Here is a 27,519-nt window from a genome sequence, read left to right as displayed (position 1 = left end):
TAATGGAGGGAGACCCTCATTGTTATACAAAATTACATATAAGAGGTTGTGAGGGGAATGGGAAAATAAACAAGGAGAGAAATGAATTACAGTAGATGGGGTAGAGAGAGAAGATGGGAGGGGAGGGGAGGGGAGATAGTAGAGGATAGGAAAGGTAGCAGAATACAACAGTTACTAATAGGGCATTATGTAAAAATGTGGATGTGTAACCGATGTGATTCTGCAATCTGTATTTGGGGTAAAATTGGGAGTTCATAACCAACTTGAATCTAATGTATGAAATATGATATGTCAAGAGCTTTGTAATGTTTTGAATAACCAATAAAAAAAGAAAAACTTTCTATTACAATATAATACCTTCACAAAGAATTTTTCTATAAATTCCACTAATGAAAATTGGAAGCATTTCAGATACATAAAATAGATTACCCAATGTAGGTTTCACCTTTGCTCCTCTACTATTCATATATCAGAGAGAACAAATCCAGCTGTAAGCCAAAGAGGGTGAAAAGTAAAATTCATAAAGAGCATGTACTCAGACCATCAACTGTCATTGTGCTGAACAGAGATCCTAAGATGTTCAGAGGGCAGTGTTTTTGCAAACTCAACAATATTTTTATTCATTTTAAAGCTATATTAATTATTCCTTGATTTCTAGGCATTTTTAATGAAATGACATACATCCAGAAAACTCAAAACTTTTTTTTTCAAAATGACTTGATTTAGAAATTAGAATCATCTAACATCTACATAGAGATGATCAGCACTTGTTATTCTCAGAGGTTGAATTACTCTGTGTATTAAATGAAATATAAATAGAACAGTCAAAGCATGATTCAAGTTCAGGTGTTCAGGTGTATACATTTTTCTGCAATCCCAGGTCTCCTGATTCCAGATGTAGGTATTACTATGGTCTACATAGTTCTTTAGCTAAGTAGGCATTTTTTATATCATAGTGGTTTAGAAATCCTCATTAATACTTTTGGCAAAAAAAAAATATATATATATATATATATATGTATATATATCAGTTTTGGTAAAATATCAATGGTATAAAGGGATTTGGAGATAAAAAAATGATTTTCCTTACACATCTGCATTACCAGATGGTTGAGGTAAATAGTACAACCATTTTATTGTTTACCCTTTCATGTATCTGTTTTGCTTATACAAAATTATATTCTCAAATTAAAGTAAGGTGAAACAGGTGCTCTGGCACATGCCTGTAATCCCTCTCAGGAGGCTGAGGCAGGAGAATTGTGGGTTCAAAGCCACCCTCTAGCAACAGCCAAACGCTAAGCAACTCAGTGAGAGATCCTGTCTTTAAATAAAATGTAAATAAATAAATAAATAAATAAGGCTTGGGATGTGGCTCAGTGTTTTAGTTTCATCTCCAGTAACAATAAATAAATAAATCCCCCCCAAAAAAAACAAAGTAAGGAGCTGTGCTGAACCTATTCACTCAGTTTGACCAATCAACAGTCACAAAATCCTAGAGGTCTGAATGTTGAGGTTGGTTTCATTAAAAATGTATAATCATCAATTATACATTCAAAGTAGTCTTAAATCATGAGGAAAAACTATGAAGGCTTCAGCATTACTGAAGAGGCTTAAATTGGTACAATTTACCCAGAATGGTAATTTGTCAAGTCTAGAAAGAAGTGACATACATCTCTCCCTCTGAGTTGTGTTTCTTCTTTGAGTTTGAGTCATAATATGAAGCAAACCTACTACCTGAGGCTTTACTGAAGCATAAAAATTAAAAACAATATTCAAGGTTGGGTCCATAAACCTCATTTCTGTGTCCACTTCTCTCCATGTCCATCACTCCACAATCCTACTATTCTTTTGAGGTCACAGAACTGTGTCACCTGAGTACATGGGATTGTCTCCAACAGATGTTGTATTTGCCCAGGCAGTGGTCCACAAAGGTCAAGTGTCTGCCTCAAAGAGCAAACTTGCCCTGTACCATTGGGCTTCCAAGTTACCTTTGAAAGCCAGAGGTGTCAGCAAGACCTGTCCATCAAGGCAGGGGACAAGGTGAGTGGTCATTAAAGGCCCAGTATGATTTAAAATGCCTTTCACTGGGAAAGAGTAAAAATGAGGCAAAGCGGTCTTCAAAAAAGACACAATCTAAACTTTCTGCCCAGTTCTAATATAGGAAATATGTTATGAAGGCAATTTTGAGAGTCTCCTTCCATGTTTTCTTATTCAAAACATATACCCAAACTTTCCATGTTATACAGTGTGGGTTTGGCTTTTGTTTTTGTTTTGTTTGTTCTGGATACGTATATTTCAAGGAAATAATGTTGTTATCTTTGTGAAGCTGCACAGTAGTGAGTACTAAATTTTCAAGTAATTTAAAAATTTATGTGACCTGGATGGAAAAAGAAAGAAAAATTTCATCTGCAGAAGTGTATTGAATCATCCTCAATGGAGTAAATTAAAAATTGCAGTCAGATATATCCTTGTCTGATCTTTAGCTATATAGACACATTGCTTCCTTGGGAATGTTTCAAAATTCTTAAAAAATGTGTCATCCATGGGATCTTTTCTTCCCCCATTCTGATCTCAGTGACATGACATTGAGTCACATTTGTAAATCATTCTTCTCCTTTTGTACAGCTATGGTGACCAGGATTCACTCGAATATAAACAGATTTCCTCATCGTACACCCAGTGTCTTAAGTACTGCTCAGATAATTCATGTGTGCTCTTTGTCACCCTTCTGTTGCCATCTTCCATATACTGTAAGCTTTCTCTATATTCTTCAAAAAATTCGATTTCTCTCCTTGTTCCTATTGTTATCAAATTAACCTCCCAATGCACTTTTCTTGTATCATTGAATCCATTAGATATAAACTATATAATCTTTCCCCATATCTTGTCATTTTCCTTCTTTTTTTCCTTAAATTTATTTGAACTGCTACCTAAAAACACAAATAGTATACATTTCAATGGGCAAATAGATGTGCTGTTGTTATTTATACATTGTGTTATCTTTGTCTCCTCAAACACTTTAATTCTTTTTGGTGAAAACTTCCCATATGCTTTCTTACAGCTCTTTGAAACATAGTTCATTATTGTTTTGTATAGTCACACTACTGTGCGATGGTGCACTAGAACTTCTTGCTCATATCTAAGCAAAACCTCTTGTTCTTTACCATCTTAGCCTTCCATTTCCATCCCCTACATTCTCCAGCGTATGGTAATCACAATTCCAGTCTCAGCTTCGATATGGCCAACTCTTTCAGATTTGATATATAGTAAAATTTTAAAGCACTTTTTTTTTCTTTGCCTGAGTTGTTTCACATAACCTAATGATCTCCAGTTCAATGCTTGCTTTAATAAGTCAAAGGATTTCATTCTTTTTTTTTTCTTAAAGTGAATTACTTTGCATAAATTTACTTCATTTTATTTATCTATTTATCAGTTGATGGACACTCATATCAATTCCATTTCTTAGATAATGTCACTACTGCTGCCATAAGAATGGGAGTACAGATGTCTCTTTAATGTCCCGATTTTATTTTATTTCCTTTGGATATAAGCTCAGCAGTGGATTGCTATATCACATGGTAATTTTTCTGGGGACTGTCTGATATATGTGCTCATATTTCCTGTGTTTGTAAAGGATAGTTTTGCTATGTTCTGTATTTTTAAACATTTATTTATTCTAATTTGTTATACATGACAGCAGAATGCATTTCAATTCATAGTACACATATAGGAGACAATTTTGCTTGTCTCTTTGTTCACAAAGTAGAGTCACATCATTTGTGTCTTCATATATGTACTTAGGGTAATGATGTGCCTCTCATTCTACCATCTTTCCTATCCACCTGTCCCTTTCCTTCCCCTCTCTTCCCTTTACTCTATGTAAAGTTCCTCCATTCCTCCCATGTTCTCCCTGCACCCATCCCCATTATAGATAAACATCCACATATCAGAGAAAACATTCAGCCTTCAGTTTTTTGGGATTGGCTTACTTCACTTAGCATAATATTCTCCAACTACATTCATTTACTTGCAAATGACATGATTTTATTCTCTTTTAATGCTGAGTAATATTCCATTGTGTATATATACCACAGTTTCTTTATNTATATATATATATATATATATATATTAATTATATATCTCACAGTTATTTTATCCCTTCATCTACTGAAGGACATCGAGGTTGGTTCCACAATTTAGCTATTGTGAATGTGTTCTGTATTTTTGATTGGCAGGTTTTAATTTCACTCTATGAAAATCTCATGGTACTCACTTCTGGTCTATATGTTTGCTGTTGAGAAGCCTGCCATCAGGTGAATTAGGCCACCCCTATGTGTTGTTTGTTACTTTTCTCTTGATTTCTTTTTTTTCTTTTCTTTTTTTATTAGTTGTTCAAAACATTACAAAGCTCTTAACATATCATATTTCATACATTTGATTTAAGTGGGTTATGAACTCCCATTTTTACCCCGTATACATATTGCAGAATCACATCGTTACACATCCACGTTTTACATACTGCCATACTAGTGTCTGTTGTATTCTGCTGCCCTTCCTATGCAGTATGGAGATTCCTTGGAAAGCTGGGAATGGAACCACCATTTGACCCAGCTATTCCTCTTCTCGGACTATTCCCCAAAGACCTTTAAAAGAGCGTACTGTAGAGATACAGCCACATCAATGTTCATAGCAGCACAATTCACAATAGCTAGACTGTGGAACCAACCTAGATGCACTTCAATAGATGAATGGATTAAAAAATGTGGCATTTATACATAATGGAGTATTACTCAGCACTAAAAAATGACAAAATTATGGCATTTGCAGGGAAATGGATGGCATTAGAGCAGACTATGCTAAGTGAAGCTAGCCAATCCCTTAAAAACGAATGCCAAATGTCTTCTTTGATATAAGGAGGGCAACTAAGAACAGAACAGGGAGGAAGAGCATGAGAAGAAGATTACCATTAAACAGGAATGAGAGGTGGGAGGGAAAGGGAGAGAGAAGGGAAATTGCATGGCAATGGAAGAAAACCCTCATTGTCATACAAAATTGCATATAAGAGGAAGTTGATTTCTTGATACTCTTTATCTTTCATCTTTGTGAGGTGTGTTATAACATGTAAAGATCCCAAGGCTCCAGGTCAAATCTGGGTGGCCCACTAAATTTTCACCTCCCAAGCAGAGACTTAACTCTCTACTTTCTCCATAGTGTGCTGTCTGGGCTTTGGGGAGGAATGAAGAGGGTGGTCCTGTGGCCACCAATGCTGCCATGCTTATTTCACAACCCTAGGAAACAGCCTGCTAGGACAACACAGAACTGTGAATTCACCAAGACCCTCAATACTATGAACCGCCTGCTGCTGAGGTAGTCTCAAAGACTAGGACTCCTGCAACCAACCACAGGCTCTACTTGAATATGTCCCACCAGCACTCAGGTCTTTCTCACCCTATGGTCTCTGATCTACAGTTGAGACCTCTAATTCCCACTGAGTGTTGAGTATCACTACCTCATGGTGGGCCTAGCACTGAGCTCCAAGACAAAGTACTGTGCCAGCCCTGTGCCCTGCTCCTTAGCAAGTAGAGTCTTGCTTCCCTCTCTGCCAAGGTAGCTTGGAGGCGTGGAGGTAGAGACAGTCTTTTTCTGATAACTAAACACAGTTCTAGATTCTCAGTCTGAGGGCACTGGTATAGAAATCAGTGTTGTCAGACTCTACAGGACACCAGGTTTCATTCTGGAAGTTCTTGTCCCGGGTTTTAAGTCTGAAGCCTAAGGATTTCTTTTCCATTCCCCAGAAAGGATGCATCTGTCTTCATGCTGGGCTGCTTGAGGCTGGAAACTTCTAAACTTCCTCCCTCTTGAATATGTCATTTCTTTTGAATATACTAAAAGCAGGCATTCACCTGGTTTATTTTTCTCTTATCAAGCTAGTTTGGTGTGTGAACAGCAGTTAATTCAGTGTATTTGTGGGAGATCACTGAATAAATATCCTGATCCTAAATTACATGTTCTCTTACCATAATAAATTATACATCAAGGGCTGGGGATGTGGCTCAAAAGGTAGCACACTAGCCTGGCATGCGTGTGGCCTGGGTTCGATCCTCAGCACCACATACAAACAAAGATGTTGTGTCTGCCAAAAACTAAAAAATAAATATTAAAATTCTCTCTCTCTCTCTCTTAAAATAAATTAATTATACATTAACATTTTATGGAATTCAACATTAGCCACCACTGGGTTACATTAACCATCCCAAGTATGAGTTTATATAGATGCTGCTTTGAAAAGGAAATGTAATGAGAATCTACTGTAGTAATGATGGAAGGAAAGGCTGTGACTCAGGGCATTTAATTCACAGTTCTTTAGCGCTCTTCCTGCCAATGTGCTAAGAATTCTCATGTCTAAATAGGGAAAGAAGAATTGCAGCTTTCCAGTAATTCAAAATTCTCCTGAGGGGTGTTTAATCCCATCCCTTTGCCCATACACCTACTGACCCAGTGCAAAATTATCTCTGGCTATACATATATAAACATTCATTTCAACAGAGAAAAGCAAAGCCTCATTCTTGTGTGTTTTTTGAAAAGTGCTGCAAACAGATAATGCATGGTAAATTATGTATAATTCTAAAAATAGTAAATTAGAGAAAAAAAATTATGAAGATTGATTTTAAGTGGAATCATCCTACAACAAACTTATCTTATCATGAAAGAGAATTGAGAAAAGAAAAAAAACAATATTTGAGATTTACAAGAAGGGAAATAAATGAAGCCCATCATCTGCAGGTATTTCAAACACTCAAGGTCTATGAAAGAACCTCTCTGCCTCAATGGACTGTTCTTTTTCTACTCCCCCAAGGGTAAGACACTCACTTCCTTAGACCTTTTCATTCTCCAATACAGTGGGAATTCACTAGCCATACCTGAGCAGATGACACCTGCATCCAACTTGTGTGTGCAGTAGTTTTGTCCCCAGCCTAGAGAAGGGCACTTCCACACATGGGACTCCTTGCCTGTGCACTTCAGGTCATGCAGCCAGATGGGCCCTGATCCTTCCCCAAAGAGTGCCTCGTGCACAGCATTTAGGGCCACTCCACAGCCCATTTGTCTACACACCACATGGGCATCGTTTAGGTCCCAGCTGTAGTCAGAGACAGTGCCCCAGGAATGCTGGTAAAAAATCTCCACTCTGCCTGCACATCGACTGCCTCCATCCACCAGGCGAAGCTGTGGAGTCTCTGAGGACAAAGAATCATGTCAACGTTTGCATTTACAAAGAGAATGAGAAGGGTTCTACTCCCTCCCACAAACTAAGCTTTCAGAATTCAGAGTTTGCTGGGTAAGACATGGAGTTGTTACATCAAGGTAGCAGCTAAGTCTCAGTTGCTAACAAAACAAGTAGAAAACTTAATTGTGTTAAAAAAAAAGGAATTAAGCTCATTGTCCACTCCCATGCAGGACAGTCAGCTGCTACCTACCCACAGAAACTCTGGCTGCCACTCCCCTGTGGACCCCCAACTATCAACAAAGGGCTTCCCCAGTTGCCTCCATCTTGTGACTCCACTCGTCAGCTACTGACATAGTTCCCTACACAGCAACCTCCCTGCACCTGGGGACATCTCACAGCTCTGAAGACAGCTAAAATCTGCAGTACTAAACATCACATAGCTCATGTCTGAACACATTGCACAGCACCATTGCCTGACTTCCTCCACCCCACACAACACCCCAGTGCTGGAAGCGAATCACCTCCAACTTGGGCCACCTTCCTTGCCCTATTTAGTGGGGGCAGCCATCAGATTGGAACTCCAGCTGGCCAGATACCCAGTTCCCAACTTCCCACTCTCCCAGCAGCGGTAACCTGGCATAGCAACTGCCCAACACAAAACAGCTTTCAGTGGGACAGTATGCAATGAGACCAGGGTGCCACACACAGGAGCCCCAGTGAGACAGGTCTCTTAATTAGGAACTGCTAAGGGAGAGGGAAACTAGGCAAAAGTTTGTAGACTAATAGACCAGGAACTGGGAAATCTTCAGCCAAGATAGGGAGATAGAACTGGGCGCTCAAGTCATATGAGTGGTCCCAAAAAATGACCCTTAAGGTGCAGTGTCCCTGCAGAGACAGGCAGGTGTTACACCTCACTTCCAGGTACCCAGCCCTCCCACCATGGTTACCTTCACCATCCTGAGGGTGGAGATACCAGAAAACCCCACCTATTGGATGAGAAGGGAAGCAGGAAAGATACTGATCTCCAAAACAATCAATAATCCTGGTTTCTTCCTTTAAGGCTTTTTTTCCCCTTTCTTTCTTTTTCTTCTCTTTCTCTATCCTCCCACCCTAAAATCCCCAACATAGGTGAAACCAAGTACTTTGCATGAATTAGGATTTTGAGGACTGGGACATTTGAATAATATATTATAGGTGTGTTGTATATACCTTATTTTTCCCCCTCCAATTTTTACTATTTAACACCCTTTATTTTTCTGAATACATATGTGTGTTTGTTTTATGTTCTCTACTCTCTTCCCATGTACTTGTCTACCCAAAATTACTTCCAGCCTATTCTCTTGCTACTAGCCTTCTTTATTAGATTTATCTTTCATAATTCCTAAGATATATTAACTCTATATCCTCACATCCTGCCTCCTCAGCATATCATCCTATGCCTCACGTCCAGTTCATTGTCCAATGTCAGAAACTGTAGACACTTTTTCAAGCCTACTGATTATATTATAGATAATAATCAAATTCAACATTTCTGTAAATTGTGACCAGACTGTAAACATCTTAATAGCAATTAATTGGTTATAGGTGGTATATTGTTAATATTGGGATCTGTTAACAGTGTCCTTCCTTACAAAGGAGAGGTATTGGAACCCTACAGGAGAACTCTAAGCCATAGGGTAAAAACAATAACACCTTGGACCCACAATGCTAGAAGGGAAGAAAAACAAGCAAGATAAAAAGACAAGGGAAGAAAGGGCCCCAAACAAATCATGATACCACATTATTAGAATTCATGGCCAGCACAGCAGAAGAAATTACAGAGAAGGAGTTCAGGATGTACATGATTAAAATATTCTGTGAATTAAAGGATGATATAATACAGCAAATGCAGGCAGTAAAAGATCATTTCGACAAAGAGCTACATAAACAAATACAGGAAGCAAAAGATCACCTCAACAGGGAGATAGAGGTTCTAAAAACAAAACAACAACAACAAAAAAAAAAAACCAGAAATCCTTGAAATGAAAGAAACAATAAACCAAATTAAAAGTCCAATTGAAAGCATTACCAACATAGTAGACCACTTGCAGGGCAGGACGTCAAACAATGAAGACAAAATATATAATCTTGAAAAGAATGTATACCACACAGTGAAAATGGTAAGAAATCATGAGAGAACATTCGAGAAATATGGGGTAACATAGAAAGACGAAATTTAGGAGTTATTGGGATAGAGGAAGGCATAGAGTTCCAAACCAAGGGAATGAGCAATTTATTCAATGAAATAACACCAGAAAATGTTCTAAACATTAAGAATTAATTGGAAAACCAAATTTGAGAAGCCTATAGGATGCCAAAAGTACAAAATCACAACAGATCCACACCAAGGCACATTATAATGAAAAGGCACAAAATGCAGAATAAGAAGAGAATATTAAAAGTTATGAGAGAAAGGAATCAGATTATATATAGGGGGAACCAATTAGAATAATGGCAGATTTTTCAACACAGACCCTGAAAGCTAGAAGATCCTGGGACAACATTTATCACGCTCTGAAAGAAAATTAGTGTCAACCAAGAATCTTGTATCCAGCAAACTTAAGCTTTAGATTTGATGATTAAATAAAACTTTCCATAATAAACAAAAAAAAATTACAGCTAGAAAATTGGCACTATAAAACATCGTTGGGAAAATATGAATGTAAAAACAACAATGACAATCAGAAGAGGGAGGTATTACCCTAAAGGAAAAACTAATCAAAGAAGAAAACAAGTCAAGTTAAATAACAAAAATAAACAAATACAGCTAGAATACAAATCATGTCTCAATAATAACCCTGAATGTTAATGGCATTAACTCACCAACCAAAGAAATAGGCTAGTAGATTGGATTTTTTAAAAAGACCCAACAATATGCTCCCTCCAGGAGACTAATCTGATAGGAAAAGAAATACATAGACTGAAGGTGAAGGTTGGGAAAAATCATATCACTCACATGGACTGTGGAAGAAAGCAAGGGTTTCCATCCTCCTATCAAATAAAGTAGACTTCAAGCTGAAGTCAATCAAAAAGGATAAATAAGGACATTTCATACTGCTCAAGGGAACCATACACCAACAAGACATAAAAATTATAAATATATATGCCCCAAACAATGGAGCATCTATGGTCATCAAACAAATTCTTCTCAAGATCAAGAGTCAAATTGACCACAACACAATCATCTTGGGTAATTTTAACACACCTCTCTCACCACTGGATCTTCCAAATAAAAGTTGAACAAACAAATTATGGATCTCAAAACTACAATCAATAACTTTGAATTAACTGACATATATAAACTATTTCATCCTTCAGCAAGCATATACATTTTCTTCTCAGCAGCACATGGATCCTTCTCTAAAATAGAACATATAATATGCCACAAAGCAACTCTTAGCAAATACAAAAAGTAGAGATACTACCCTGCATTTTATCAGATCATAATGGAATAAAATTAGAAATGACAAAATAAATGACAAAATAAAAAATAAAAATTACTCCAACACCTGGAGATTAAACAATACGCTACTGTACAATGGGTTATAGAAGACATTAAAGAGGAGATTAAAAAATTCTTAGAGGTAAATGAGAACATAGACACAACAAACATATCAAAATCTCTGGGACACTATGAAAGCAGTACTAAGATGAAAGAAAGTTCATTCTATGGAGTTCGTTCCTTAAAAGAAGAAAAAGTCAACAAATGAATGACCTAACATTATACCTCAAAGCCCTAGGAAAAGAAGAACAAATCAATACCAAAAGCAGTAGAAGACAGGAAATAATTAAAATCAGAGCTGAAATCAATGAAATGTAAACAAAACAATTAAAACAATTGACAAAACAAAAAGTCTGTTCTTTGAAAAAATAAATACACTACACTAACAAAGAGAAGAAGAGAGAAAACTCAAATTACTAGCAAATGTGATGAAAAAAAGTAATATAACAGAAACTACAGAAATATAGAAGATAATTAGAAATAATTTTGAAAACTTGTACTTCAATAATATAGAAAATATTGAAGGCATTGACAAATTTCTGAAGTAATATGATTTGCCCAAATTGATATATTCAGATTTTTTTAAAAAAATTTTAGTTGTAGTTGGACACAATATCTTTATTTATTTTTTTATGTGGTGCGGAGGATTGAACCCAGTGCCCCTCACATGTTAGGCGGACACTCTACCATTGAGTTACAGCCCCAGCCCTGGTTTGCCAAAATTGAATCAAGATGATATACACAATTTAAACAGACCAACATCAAGCAGTAAAATAGAAGACACCATCGAAAGCCTACCAACCAAGAAAAGCCCAGGCCTGAGTTCTACAAGACCTTTAAAGAAGAACTAATAACAATAGTCTTCAATTTATTTCAGTAAACAGAAAAAAAGGGAGCACTTCCAAACTCATTCTATGAGGCCAATATGACCCTGATCCCAAAACCAAGCAAACAGACATCAAAGAAAGAACATTAGGCTAATATCTCTAATAAACATAATGCAAAAATTCTCAATAAAGTTCTGGCAAAACAAATACAAAAACATATAAAAAAGATAGTGCACCATGATCAAGTAGGATTCATCCCAGGGATGCAAGTTTGGTTCAATATATAAAAATTAATGTGTAATTCATCACATCAATAGACTTAAAGAATCATATGATCATCTCAATAGATGCAGAAGAAGCATTTGACAAAATACAGCACCCTTCATGTTCCAAACACTAGAAAAATTAGGGATAACAGGAACATATCACAACATCATAAAGGCAATCTGAACTAAACCCTAGGCCAACGTCATTGTAAATAAAGAAAAATTGAAAGAATTCCCTCCCTCTAAAAAATGGAACAACACAGGGATGCCCTCTTTCATCACTTCTATTTAACGTAGTTCTTGAAACACTGGCCCGAGCATTTAGACAGACAAAAGAAATTAAAGGGATATAGACAGGAAAAGAAGAACTCAAATTAGCACTATCTGCTGTTGAAATGATTCTATAACTAGAAAAACCAAAAAATTCTACCGGAAAACTTCTAGAACTAGTAAATGAATTTAGCAAAATAGCAGAATATAAAATCAAACCCATATATCAAAAGCATTTCTGTATAGCAGTGACAAATCCTCTGAAAGGGAAATGAGGAAAACTGCTCCCTTTATGTGGGACAAGTGCACAGAGTACTGCATACATGACATATGTTAGGGGCATGTGAGTGGCAAAGCACCTCCCCTGTGCTAGGTGTGTGAGTGGCAAACCGCTTACCCCCTAGGCACAGCCCTGGGTGTAAGGCCATATGTTTCAATCCCTGTGATTGCTCCACAGCCCGCTCCTCAATTGGTTGTTGTAAGGACAGTTGGTCAGAAATTGTATTAGTGGCTGTCTGTTTGCTTAGCTACTGGCTAAATATATATACATGGTAACTGCTCAATAAAGTCAGACCTACTTTCTGCTTGGTCTCCAGAGGTCTTGAATAATGACTCTGCAGCCACACTCTCCTCTACTCTGTTCCATGGACTTCCTCACTGGAAGAGAGAGAGCCCATGCACATTTACAATAGTCTCAAAAAAGTAAAATAAAATACTTGGGAATCAACTTAATGAAAAAGATGAAAGATCTAACAATGAAAAGTACAGAACCCTAAAGAAAAAAAATCAAAGAAGACCCTAGAAGATGGAAAGATCTACCTTGCTCTTGGATAGGCAGAATTAATATTACCAAAATGACCATATTACCAAAAGCACTATACCAATTTAATGCAATTCTGATGAAAATCCCAATGGCATTCCTCATATAAATAGAAAAAGCAGGGGCTGGGGATGTGGCTCAAGTGGTAGCGCGCTCGCCTGGCATGCGTGCAGCCCGGGTTCGATCCTCAGCACCACATACAAACAAAGATGTTGTGTCTGCCGAGAGCTAAAAAATAAATATTAAATTGAAAAAGCAGTCATAAAATTCATCTGGAAAAATAAGAGATCCAGAACAGCTAAAGCAATCCTTAGCAGAAAGAGTAAAGCAGGTGGCATCACTATACCAGAATTTAAACTATATTACAGAGCTATAGTAACAAAAACAGCATGGTATTGGCACCAAAATACACTGGTAGACTAATTGTACAGAATAGAGGTCACAGAGACTAACCCACCTAACTACAGTTATCTTATATTAGACAAAGGCACTGTAAACATACATTGAAGAAAAGACATCCTCTTCAACAAATGGTGCTGGGAAAACTGAAATTCATATGCAACAAAATGAAATAAAATCCCTCTCTCTCACCATGCACAAACTCAACTCAAATTGGATCAAGGACCTAGGAATTAAACCAGATACCCTGAGTCTAATAGAAGAAAATGTAGTCCCTAATCTCCAACATGTCAGATTAGGCCCCAATTCCTTAATATGACTCCTATAGCACATGAATTAAAATCAAGAATCAATAAATGGAATTGAGTCAAACTTAAAAGTTTCTTCTCAGCAAAAGAAACAATCTGTGAGGTGAATAGAGAGCCTTCATCTTGGGAGCAAATTTTTACTTACACACATCTGATAGAGCACTAATCACTACGGAATATAAAAAATTCAAAAAGCTAAACACCAAAAAAAAAAAAACCCCAAAACAAATAACCCAATCAATAAATTGACCAAGGACCTGAACAGACACTTCTCAGAAGAAAATACAAAATCAATCAACAAAAATATGAAAAAATGTTTATCATCTGTAGCAATTAGAGAAATGCAAATCAAACCTACTCTAAGATTTCATCCTACTCCAGGCAGAATGGCAGCTATGAATACAAACAACAAGTATGTGGAGAACAAGGTACACTCATACACTGCTAGTGGGACTGAAAATTGGTGCAGCCAATATGGAAAGCAGTATGGAGATTCCTTGGAAACCTGGGAATGGAACCACTATTTGACCCAGCTCTCCCTCTCCTCGGTCCATACCCAAAGGACTTAAAAGCAGCATACTATAGAAACACAGCCACATCAATGTTTATAGCAGCACAATTCACAATAGCTAAACTGTGGAACCAACCTAGATGCCCTTCAGTAGATGAATAGATAGAAAAATGTAGTTTATATACACAATGGAATATTACTCAGCAATAAAAGAGAAGTACATCATAGCATTTGCAGGTAAATTGATGTAGTAAGAGAAGATAATGCTAAGTGAAGTTAGCCAATCCTAAAAAACCAAATGCAGATATAAGGAAGCTGATTCATAGTGGGATAGGGAGGGGGGAAATGGGAGGAATAGATGAACTCTAGATAGGGCAGACGGGTGGAAGGGAAAGGGAGGGTGCATGGGGTAATTAATGATGGTTGAATGTGAGGATCATTATTATCCAAAGTACAGGTATGAGGACACGAATTGGTGTGAATAACTATGTATACAACCAGAGATATGAAAAATTGAGCTCTATATATGTAATAAGAATTGTAATGCATTTCACTGTTATATGTACATTTACAAAATTTTAAAAACTTAAAAAAAGAAAAATGATGTTCCAGAAAGATTACTTTTTTTCTCTAATTTTTACTACCACCATCAACCTATTATGAAACATTTTTATATATTGAGTCTAGGTTCTTTTTTGTCCTATTATAAGTTTTTTCCCCTCCAATTTAACTGCATCCTTTTTTTAAAAGAGATAATTAAAAAAATATTAACTTCTGCATGTAATATATCTGCTGTTATATTAGTTGATCCAACTTCCCATTTATTTCTCTTAAAATTTTCTAGTTACATCTTAATTCCATCCAAAGAAAGTACAGTCTGAAGATAGAGGTGTACTCTCTACAATTCAATTTACTGTACAGTTAGAAAGTCAAGTGTTAAGTGGAGAAGATAATTTGTTTTTATTAAACATTTTGAGATTTCAATTTAAAAATGTGGCATATATACACAATGGAATATTACTCAGCAATAAAACAGAATAAAGTCATGGCATTTGCATGTAAATGGATGGAATTGGAGAATACAATGCTAAGTGAAGTTAGCCATTCCCCAAAAAACAAATTCTACATGTTTTCTCTGATATAAGGAGGCTTATTCATAGTGGGGTAGAGTTGGGGTGCATGGGAAGAATAGACAAACTCTAGATAGGGCAGTGTGGTGGGAGGGAAGAAAGGGGGAACAGGGTTAGAAATGATGGTGAAATGTGATGGACATCATTATCCAAAGAACATGTATGAAGACATGAATTGATGTGAATATACTTTGTGTACAACCAGAGATACGAAAAATTGTGCTCTATATATGTAATATGAATTGTAATGCATTCTGCTGTCATATATTTAAAAAACATTAATAATAAAAAAAACAAAGAGAATGAGATGTGTTCTACTGTCTCCCACAAACTAAGCTTTCAGAATGCAGAGTTTTCTGGGTAAGACTATGGAGTTTTTACTCCAGGGTAGCACTAAGTCTCAGTTCCTATGAAAACAAATAGGAAAATTAATAGTGCATAAACAAAAGGAATTAAACTCATTGTAATCTAGTAAGTAGTCTCAAGTAGAAGTTAGGTAGGTCATGTTTTCTCTGATATAAGGAGGCTTATTCATAGTGGGGTAGAGTTGGGGTGCATGGGGTACACTTTAGATAGACTGTGCAACCTACCAAAAAGATGATGTCAGTTGCTGAAATTGCTCAGATACCACTAGGAATCATAGAATGTTACTTTTTCTTCAAGTAAATCAAATAATGGCTTGGATTTCCTGTCAGGAGTCGTTATTATTCAAAAATAGATGTTCTTAATGGGGAGAGGAAGTTGCAGAATAGAATTATCTTTGTTGTGAGTCTGAGAATAAAAAGAATCAGGGAACACAGTGGAAACTGTATTGTAAGAAGAGAAAGAGAGGACTTAGAACTAACTAAATAAATGATGAGAATTCTTAATAACTCAGAGAAGTATTAAGGCAGCCCAGAGAAAAATGCAAAGTAATTTACAAGATCAACTTCAGCTGCCTGGTGAGGGAGGAAACCTGTAAGCATAAGGTAAGCTGGAGAGTGCAGACAACCCAGATGGTGTCAGCAGAGCAGCAGTCTTAGCTATGGGAGAAACACATGATTCTTATAAGCTTCAGATCAAGTTTGGGGAATTGTTCTAAGAGGGACTCCTCTTGCACAACAACAGAGCTTTAGAGAATTCATGACAATGCTTAGCAAGCTCTCAGAGTGCTTGCTATAACCAGAAGCTATCTTGAGAGGGGGCCTATTGTAGGGAATAAAAAAATATATAAATCAATCAATTCAGGGTCCCTGGGTCACCTTGCTACAGTGATGGGGTAGAAAACATTATCATTCTACTGTCTCAGATAGGGACAGTGCCTGTTGCAAACATACTGAGAGGATTGAGTGGCAGGGAAGGGCCTGGAAACCTCATTAGGAAGTGGTCCTTCTCTCTGTGAAGAATAGTGATTCCATTCACATGTGCTTGCACATAGGGCAGAGAGCTCAGAGAACACATCTGACAGTTCACTGCATTCCCACATCCCCTCTACAGGGTGGAGCTCAATGATTTGATTGCTTACACCACTTTTCACAGGCATTCCAAGGATCCACTATGACTAGGACACTTCCATGGGCAATGACTAGGACACTTCCATGGGCAATGACTAGAGGTCTCTGGAACAAGTGTGTGCCTAATAGTGGGATCCACAAAGCACTTAAAAAAGGGCTTGTGGTGACTTTGACTTTTGTTTTGCAATGCTTCCCAGGTTTCCTAACAAAATCACTGTAGTGTGATGGCCAGCCCCATCAACCTTCTCTTACCCTTCATGGCAGGAAATGAGGATCTCAGTGCAGCCTTCATATCACACCAAATCCCAGAACATTTGGAGGGAAGAGAGAGAAATTACAATTGGTTTCTTTTGTAGGCTAATAACCCCACATACCTGGTGCTTTCAAATGTTAGATCACCTGCAATGAGGTGTCTCCAGTGTAAATATTTTACCTGAAAAGAATTTTGACACATTTTAAATTATTTGTATCTTAGTATATTTTCTTAATTTATTTATTTTTAAAATTCTTAAAAGAAATTTTCTCTTTTTTCTTTCTCATTTTTCCATTTTCTTGCATATATATATATATAATTTCTAATCTTCCTCCCTACTTATTTCTTCTTGAGTTATTTTTTCTTTTATTAACATTTGACTTTCTTGTTAATTTATTTTTTCCTCTTATCTATGGTTACTGTTGTTTTAGTTGTTAAGTATAATTGATTATTACTGTATTTATGTAGCTTATGTATTTTATGTTGTTGTTGCTGCTGTTTGTTTTCTTCTTTGTGAGTCATGATGGTGACCATATATGATTACATATGAAAAGCACACTTTAAATCTGTTAGAAAAGACAAAGAAGGTATCTACATAGTGGTAAGTTGAACAAACCATCTAAAAGATATAATGATTATAAATGCATATGGAACAGAACACACAATTTTATAAAACAAATATAAGATTTAAAGGGAAAATAAACTTGAATGCAATGCTAATGATGTCTTAATATTTCATTAATAAATTGGTTATCTAGACAAGATATCAACAAGCAAACATAGGATTAGAGTACATTATACATCAAGTGAACATACCTACAGAGTGTTCCACCCAGCAGCTGCAGAATATACATCATCTGCATTTGCAGTGCAGCACTCAGCTTTAGAGATCTATTCTTCACAAATCAATGAGACCTAATCCTCCTGTAGTCTGATTAGGTCATGAAAAGTGTAAAATTCATTCACTGAGCATTCTTAGAGCTTTGGCTGAGTATCAGAGTTGTGGAAAGAGACCTAAGCAGCAGCATCATTGAAAACTGAACATTCTTTTCTCATCTTTAAACAAATCCTCAAGTACTTATGGATCATTTATGATGTTCTAGTATTATGTTAAGAAATTCCTTTCACCCAGAAGCCATGAAACAGATGTTTTGAATAATATATGACTTAAAAATCTCATTCTGCTATCAACTGTACACAGACAGGTGATCCTCACCTGTAGTTCTCAAGGATCAATAAATTCTTGTGAATGATGAGGTATAAACAGTGCACAGTCAGAGTGTGGTTCAGATGCATGTGTGCACTGTTCTACAAACCAAGATCACCTGATTTTAAAAGATGGGTATTACTATGGCCTACCCAAGTCTTCAATTAGAAAGGTGTTCCTTATGTTACAATGGTTTAAACACAGTACTTGGTTTTAATTTCAAAAGTACATATTCTTTTGTAATATTTCACTGGTTGATAGGAATCTGGAGATGAAAAATTCAATCTTCTTTTCCATTTCCAGATGGCTGAGGTAAAAATACCACCAATTTAGTGAGATGCCTTCCTCATACCTGTGTTTTTCATGTAATAATGTATTCATGAATAGAAGTTATGTACCATACTCTATGTATTGATCACTCTGCACAGTCTACAATCATGAAAAACATATTTCAGAATGTTATGATTGTTTCATCTAGACCTCTGTGATATAGATACAAAATGATCAAATATATGTTCAGAGTAGCCTATCTCGAATACTGGGGAGTGGAATATGTCATAGCATGAGAGTGGCTTAAAGGCCTACAGTGATTGGCTTTTACCTGTAATGGCCATTTTCCATGGTTTACTGAAGCAATTGGCAGGCATCTTCCCCCTCTGATTTGTAAACTGCAATTAAAGTGGAAGTACTTCTTGTAGTTTTGAAAGATAGTAAGCCTACAGCCTGAGGCCTTTGTTTAGACATTGACATTAAACAAAATATCTGATGCTGGGTCTCTTAATGTTAATATTCACTACAAATGATAGGCATAACTAAAAGTGATTTGATATATAAAACTGTAGAGATCACAGAAAAGATGAGATTCTAATGAGAAATCATGAGGAATGGGGACCTGATGCTTCTAGAACATTCCTTCCACATTTCCTTCCAATTCTTGATTCTTTCCATTTACCTTTGCTCTTTAGACATGTGCTTCCCATACAGCTGAGACTGTGGACCCCAGAATGTATATTTGATCCACAAAAATATGGTAAACACAGGGCAATGACTCCTACTGACCCTCCTGTGTTTTGAGAGTGGGTAGATACTAATCCATCAGGGATAATTGATTAGTAGTGCACCATCAACACTGTGTTAATCAAGAGTGATAATGCATAAAAAGAAGAGTTATTTAGCAGCAAACTAGAATGCAGCTATAAATTTATGAAAATAAATCTAACAGGAAATATGTAGGACCCTTGTAAAAGCAACCAAACTATTTTTTAAATTTTTACTCAAATTTGTTATCTATGACAGCAGAATAAATTACAATTCATATTATACACATAGAGCACAATTTTTCGTATCTCTGGCTGTACACAAAGTTGAATCACACCATTTGTGTCTTTATACATGCACTTAGTGTAATAATGTCCCTCTCATTTCACTGTCTTTCCTACCCCCATGTGTCCTCCTTTTCCCTCCCTTCCCTTTGCTCTATATATCTAATCCTTCCATGCTCCTACCCCAACCCCATTATGAATTAACATCTTTTTATCAGGGAAAACATTTAGAATTTGGTTTTTGGAATTGGATAACTTCACTTAGCATTATATACTCCAACGCCATCCATTTACCTACAAATACCATGATTTTATTCTCTTTTAATGCTGAATAGTATCCCATTAGACAAACTAAAGAAATTAAAGAGATACAAATAGGAAAAGAAGAACTCAAATTAGCACTATTTGACAAAGATATGATTCTATACCTAGAGACCCAGAAAATTCCACCAGAAAAATTCTAGAACTAATAAATGAATTCAGCAAATTAGCAATATGTAAAATCAACACTCATAAATCAAAGGCATTTTTGTATATCAGTGACAAATCCTCTGACAGAGAAATGAGGAAAACTACCCCATTCACAATAGTGTGTGTGTGTGTGTGTGTGTATACACACAAATACTTGGGAATCAACTTAACAAAAGAAGGGAAAGACTTCTACAATGAAAACTTCAGAATGCTAAAGAAAGAAATTAAAGAAAACCTTAGAAGATGGAAATATCTACCTTGTTCTTGGATAGGCAGAATAAATATTATCAAAATGACCACACTACCAAAAGTAGTATACAGATTTAATGCAATTACAATCAAAATTCCAATGACAATTTCATACAAATAGAAAAAAGTAGACCCAGAATAGCTAAAGCAATCTTAGCAAGAAGAGTGAAGCAGGTGGCATCACTACACCAGACCTTAAACTATACTACAGAGCAACAGTAACAAAAACAGCATGAAATTGGCAACAAAATCAACTTGTAGACCAATGGTACAGAATAGAGGACACAGAGACTAATGGACCTAACTACTATTATCTTATATTAGACAAAGGCACCAAAAACATACATCGGAGAAAAGATAGCCTCTTCAACAAATGGTGCTGGGAATACTATCTCTCATATGCACAAAACTCAACTCAAAGTATTATAAGAAAGAGTAAGCCCAAATCTCTATCATATCAAATTAGTCCCTGACTTCCATAATAAGACTCCAAACTGTCTTTGAAGGTTTTAAAGATCTTACTTTTAAGTGGAAACATAAATAATTTTTATACTGTCTTCTTTAGTGAATGCAAATATTTGATAGAATATAGTTCAAAAGCTAAATTGTTACAATTTGATGTTTTGTATAGGATTTTTGAAGTTCATAAGTAAAAATAAATGTGAATATAGGAAAGAAATTTGTGAAATAGAAGGATGCTATAAAAATATTCATGAAATTTAAAAAATATTAAGAAAAAAACTAAGTTCTTATGAGAGTGCAAAGCAGCAGAATGTAAATGTAGACAAAAGGCAATTATGTTTAGGAAGTTAGTATTTAAAAGTTAACACCTTAAATCATTAGGACATATATATATTTTTAGATCATTGAAAATGTAAGTATTGTTTTAAAAAAAAATAGTATTTAACTACTACTTTTCATTCTGCCCTAAAATAAAATTTTCAGTGGTTTAATAAGCACATGTGAAAGTCATTCATAATGCACAGAGATTATATATATATATATATATATATATATATATATATATATCTCAAATATTATCCAAGTTTATTGTGAAGTAGACATATTTGAGCACTTTCCTACTGACCCCCAAATTTCAGCCTCTGATGAAAATGGCTCCATATTTTCATATTTACTAAAATCCTTTATTTCTGGAATGTAGCAAAAATCTTTTTATTGACCATTGATTTGATAAGAGCATTTTTTAAAAATTTGACTCAAAAAATGAAATTTTATGTCTTACATATAGGATAAATGTTGTAACTAAAATCGTCAGCCAGGTTAATGTGTTAGTGAATGCTTTTTTATGAAACACACATTAAATAATCAGCTTATAAAGAGAAAAGTTTAAACTCATTCACAATTTTAGAAGTTACAGTTAGGGCTGGGGATGTGGCTCAAGAGGTAGTGCGCTTGCCTGGCATGCGTGCGGCCCGGGTTCGATCCTCAGCACCACATACAAACAAAGATGTTGTGTCTGCCAAAAACTAAAAAAAAATAAATATTAAAATTAAAAAAAAAAAAAAAGAAGTTACAGTTAGTATTTGGTTGGCCTAATTTTGGGGGGTAGCATAGCCCTTCATTGTAAAAAAAAAAAAAAAAAAAAAAAACTAGGTACAGCAAATTGCTCTCCTCTTGTTTGGGAAGAGAGGTAAGAGGAGGCCAGGGTTCTATAATCTCTGTCAAGAGCAGGTGCTTAATGATTCAGTGATTCCCACTATTCTCAAATCCCTGAGGGGTCTCTCACCTCCCAAAAGAACCAGGTTGGAGATTAAGCATTTACTGTGGGCCTTTGGGGACAATTTTAAGATCCAAACTATAGCAGTCAGTGCAGTTTTGGAAAGACTAGCTAAAGAGGAACAATTTTACCAATGGTCACTGTGTTTAGAATTAATATATTGAATGTACTTCTAAAGAAATACCACATGACTAAGAGAGCAAAAATGAAAAGTAAAGAAAACCATAAATTTAAAAATCTGTCTTGCATTGTAGAGAATTATACTCAGGTTTTTTTTTTTGGGGGGGTGGTTAGTTTTTTTTAGTCATTAATTAGAAGAAAGAGACACATCAGTGCTTCAGTCAATTAAGGAAGAACACAGTTTCAGACCATGAAAAATATAATTCTTACTTGCCTATGAGACTTGAAGTATTAGGTATATAAGGGACTGAAGATACATATTTGGCACAAGACAGCAAAAGACATCTTTTGTGGCTACTCTTGGAATAACAGAAATGTGGTTGTTGCACAGCTCAGATTTGGGGGTTATTTTATTTCTTAGCAAAGAAAGCACTATCCCTTTCATTTTGTAGCATAAAACTACTCTTAAGTTTTATTTTTTTTTCCTAGAATCATCTTTTCATGTCATACATATCCAATATCCAAAGTATCTTCTGATAGTGACTTATTTCAGTGCCAAGATTAAAGATCATTATCCTGTAAATTAAATTGAGAATATTAAAACACCATTTTCTTTTATTTTGGCAGAGATGGTGGACTGGGGTAAGGATAGTGATTGGTACAAAGTTATAAATTTGGAGAATATGGTTGGCATATTCTCTCATGTCCTTGTTTTATTCTTCCCAATGACAGCTTCACATGCCAGGTGACTGTACATTTCCTCTTCCCTTGGCTCAATGTAAGATATATATTGCATGTCAATCTCCTGGTACATCCTTTCCACTTACTCTCAGACAAGTGTCCTCCATATCTCATAATTAACTCACTTGCAAGAAAGACACCAACCTGAGTGATAGGAGAATCTCAGGGTCCAGACTAGAAAATTGTTCCTACTTACCTGTGCTTGAGCCTAGAAGATCCTCAATTCTCTACATTTCTGCTCTTCTCAGGGCTTTATTGGCCACAGGAAATGTCTCCTCTTAACCCTTCTCATGATTAGAGCTTTAGATCTCAGTTTTATCAGGTAAACCAAAGATCTAGTATGACAAGGATGGTTTTCAACATGTTTCATCAAGATTGTACATATATTTATTTCTCTATGTCCGGGGTCGCCTCCTTCATCCTGCCTGTAGCTGTGACTCAATCTGCATCCAACCAACTCTCAGGTCCTGTGACAATATTCTCACCTCTATCTATTTGTCTCTCATACATAACTCCAGGGTCCTACTTTCTCTTGGGAAAGAGCACTGTGCTGCTTGAGATACTGGGGATGTCTCCATTAGGTTTGGTATTTGGCCACTTACAGATACACAAAGATCATAGTTCCTTGAAGACCAACCTTGCTTTTTACCTTGTAAAGCAGGGGTGGCTGCATGACCTTCCAGTGAAGTCAAAGAAGAGGCAAAAAGCATAGTCTCTAGATGCTTAGAAATAGCCATAATAGCCTTGTATTTGCACATGATAAAAATGGTGGAGAAAGGGAGACTTCAAAGAGGTATATGTAAACTTTCTGCTAAGGTTTTTTTTTATTTATGTTGGAGATGGCTATTTGAAGGCAATATTGAGAGTCAACCTCATGTTATTTTATTCAAAATTCAAATAACTTTTTAGATTTCTCCATGTTGCAGGAATGTTTGGAGTTGAAAATATAAATCACAAGAAAACAATGGTGTTAGCTTTGGTGCATGGTCTGTCTCTCATCCAGCAAGGAGGTCCATGGAATAGGGTAGAGGAGAGTGTGGCTGTGGAGTTTCTAATCAAGACCTTCAGAGACCAAGCAGAAAGCAGGTCTGGTTTTATTGCACAGTTACCATGTATATATACTCAGGCAGTAGCTCAGCAGATTATAGACAGCCACCAATGCAATTTCTACTAACTGTCCTTTCAGAGACCAATCAAGGAATGGGCTGTGGAGCAAGCGCTGGGACTGCAACACATGGCCTCACGCCCAGGGCTATACCTTCAGGGTAAGTAGCCTGCTGCTCATGCACCTAGCACACGAGGGGAGTCACCTGCCACTCTGACACCCTTAACATATACCATGTATGCAGTACTCCATGCACTTTTCCTCACAATTTGGGATTTCTTATTTCTAGTGGAAAGAAAGAGAAGCAAATAGTTTCAAGTTATTTGAAAGGTTTATGAAGGACCTGGGTGGACAAAGAAAGAGATATTGCCCCTACAGAGGACTACTGATTTGTACGAACCAATCTAACCAAAGGCAAAATGAATATTTCAGTCAGATATGTTTCTCTTTCATTTCTTTCTATATGGATGCACTTTGACCTAAGGCAAGATTCTTAATGAAATATCATCACTGGGACCCCTTTTTCAACATTTTGATCTGCTTATTGCCTCAAAATTGATTAAAGCTTACAACTCATTCTTCTCTTTCCCTACAATTGCCATGCAGAATTTACATAAATATATACAGGAAATTCTCCAAATTACAACTGGATATTCAGCTCTGTTCAGAGAATCCTTAAGTACGTAGTCAGCTCTCATTGTCAAATCCTCTTACTACAAGCCTCTTCTACCTTCTGAAAGTTCACTTGTCTCCATCCTCCCACTCTTATCATATAACATCAAGTGCACTTTTATGACTGACTGCAACAGGTAGAAACTGTCATCTTTTACCAAAATACATACCTAATGACATTTTATTAAACCCAACATTGACTTGCAAACACATGGCCAAGTGTTCCTTCCAATTTGAGTTTATGAAGATGTTGTGTTTAAAAAAAAGTGAAGAGAATGGATTGTAGTAAAGGTGAAAGGAGAATCCACAACTCCAAGCTTTTCATCTGTAGTTCTTACTCTTACCAAAAGCTATGTATTCTTTTCTCTGAATTTGTAAGAGACTTATGACTTTGTAGTAACCCATAAATTCCTCTGTGATTTGTTTATTGATATCCTCTGTGCCTATACACCTGCTAGCCTAGTGCAAAACAGTGTCTCAGGCTACACATATGGAACACTTCAACTAAGAAAAGTGCAATCTCATTCTAGTCCTTTCTTCTGACAGGCTCACTGTCTTTAAGGAGATATATCTGTTGATTTGCAGATGTTTTGGATTATAAGAAACATATAAGAACAAAATTATAAAGTTAATATTAATTGAGGTGTTATTAAAATAAATTATCTTTTTAAGACAGACAACTGGAGAAGGGGAAACTGTAGTTGAGACTCACAAGAGGGAAATAAGTGAAGCTTATCACAATCAGAAACTGAACAGTTTTGGTCTATAGATCTCTGAGTTCTTTCTAGCTTATCCACCTCATATTTCCCCAGAAATCAGAAACCTACCAATCTAGAACTTTTCATTCTCCCAGACACTGGACAATACAATGACGGTACCTGAGCATGGGACTCCTATATCATCATGCCTGCTGTTGCAGTTCTGTTGTTCTTCAAAAATAGCAATGAAATTGAAAAATATCTAGTTGGATTGATCAAGGAAACAGTAGAGAAGACACAAATTATGAGTATGATGAATGAAGGAGAGGGCATCACTCTATTTCAAACAATTACCCATTATCCTTGATAAGAAAATGCTGTAATTCAGTTCATCATAATTTATTAGACAACTTACATACAATGAATAATTTTCTAGGAAGATATAATTTTCCAAAACTGGTACAATAACAAATAAAAAAAACAAAATCACTACCAAATTGATGGAACAAAATGATGCCAAAGGCCTTTCACTGATTATTTCCCCATAGACACATCAATTTAATTAGATGTTCACACACCAAACTACTTTCACAAGAGTTAAGAAAGCCAGACAAGAAAATACAATGCTTGGTTGCAGTATAATAATAAGAAAAGATGCACTGGATAAGGCAGGAAGAAAAGAGTTACTCATGTTGTCCCTCCCTTCAATCAAGTAATGCATCCTGGAGAGAAGCCTCCCACAAGAGGAGGGAGAAGGAATAAAAGCTGAACCTTAGACTTAAAGACCAAGCATGCCATGGTGCACTCCAGGGCCTGGCCATATCCCAAGTCCCCTGCATTGCAGGAACTGATTCTCTGGAACTGCATAGCCAACAGTGCTTCACCACTCCTTCCACAACCGTGGGCAGCAGAGGAAGGAGCAAGACTCCACCCCCCTGGAAGCAGGGCAGAAAAGCTATCATAGGACTTGACTTGGAGCTCAGTTCTGGCCTATGATAGTGACACATAGCACCAAGGAGAACCCAAGGGTCCCTCTACTCAGGCCAGAGCTCACACACAGAACTTCCAGACATAGCAGAGCTCAGGGTAAACACTTATTCATCAATAGGATGGATTCATGTTTTGGCCTACATCAAAACAAGTTATAGGGAGCTCCTGTATACACCCCTGAGATTGTGCAGCTACTTGTAGCTGTGAGACTCAAATGGGACCCAGTTTAGTGCTAACTTTGGTGGTCAAAGAACTACCTTCACCAACACTACATCAGTACTGAGAAGCAGAATGTTGAGACAACCTCAAATTTCTGGGTGTAGGGAAACATATTAAGCACAGGATTTGGCTTTGTTTGTCAGTGCCAGACAGGTAAAATCTAATACTGGGCAGATCCTGGTGGTACTTGTTCTCAGGCCTGTGCCCCTGAATAGAGAAGAGACACATGGCCCCAGTCAGTTGGACTTGTATTCCAGCCAGCATGCCCTGTGGCTGGTTGCAGCAGTCACAGGCCATGAATCTACCTTGGCAGTACACAACTCATAGCAGCATTGATCTAGGTCCTTCCTCAGTGTTGGCTGTGGCCTCCGCATGTAAAATAACATTGCAGTGTTAATGACCAAAGACTTCCCTCCCCATTCTTCTGCCAACTTCAGAAAGAACAACATGAAGAGAAAAACTACCTCCTCAGGAAGTAAAGATGGGCACCATCTATGGTTAAGAGTAGATGCAGCTAGTCATTCCACAGTGATTCTGCCCAGGGCCCAGTGGAATGTCAGAGTTTACCTGAATGCAAGCTAGTGACCCTGGATAAAGCATCTAGACCTACCCCAGTCTCAGGGAGAAATTCTGGGTATGGACTACCCCTTTAGGTTCTCCCCATTTCCCCATTTCATGTTGAAAAACACAACTACTATGAATTTGGGGAAAATCAGGCCTTGTTCTCTAGTGTTTCCTAGTTTACTACTGAACAAAGAAAGCATGGGCTAAGTTACTACCCAGTACTAAAATAACATAAGTGTCCACAGGCTCACAGAAAATATGAAATCTCCTAAGTTAGCATTTGTGTACACTACATGTGTTTATGGTAATATCTCATTGAACCCCATTAATATGTCATATATATATATATATATATATATATATATATATATATATATATA

At 36.6% G+C, this 27,519-nt stretch overlaps 1 protein-coding gene across 1 annotated transcript in view; it reads right to left on the bottom strand.

The window, feature by feature from the left end:
* Positions 1–23,628, bottom strand: part of LOC107154859 (antigen WC1.1-like) — a 36,279-nt gene extending 12,651 nt beyond the window's left edge. The window contains exons 1-3 of the mRNA XM_048787556.1: positions 23,541–23,628; positions 6,921–7,235; positions 5,163–5,168 (exon numbers count right to left, since the gene is read on the bottom strand). Of these exons, the coding sequence (XP_048643513.1) occupies positions 5,163–5,168; positions 6,921–7,235; positions 23,541–23,628 (409 nt within the window). The remainder of the gene's footprint in view (positions 1–5,162; positions 5,169–6,920; positions 7,236–23,540) is intronic.
* Positions 23,629–27,519: the final 3,891 nt, after the last annotated feature.

This window comes from Marmota marmota, unplaced genomic scaffold, assembly GCF_001458135.2.
Source record: "Marmota marmota marmota unplaced genomic scaffold, marMar, whole genome shotgun sequence".
NCBI classification, from domain to species: domain Eukaryota; kingdom Metazoa; phylum Chordata; class Mammalia; order Rodentia; family Sciuridae; genus Marmota; species Marmota marmota.
This window is presented reverse-complemented; position numbering and strand designations above follow the sequence as displayed.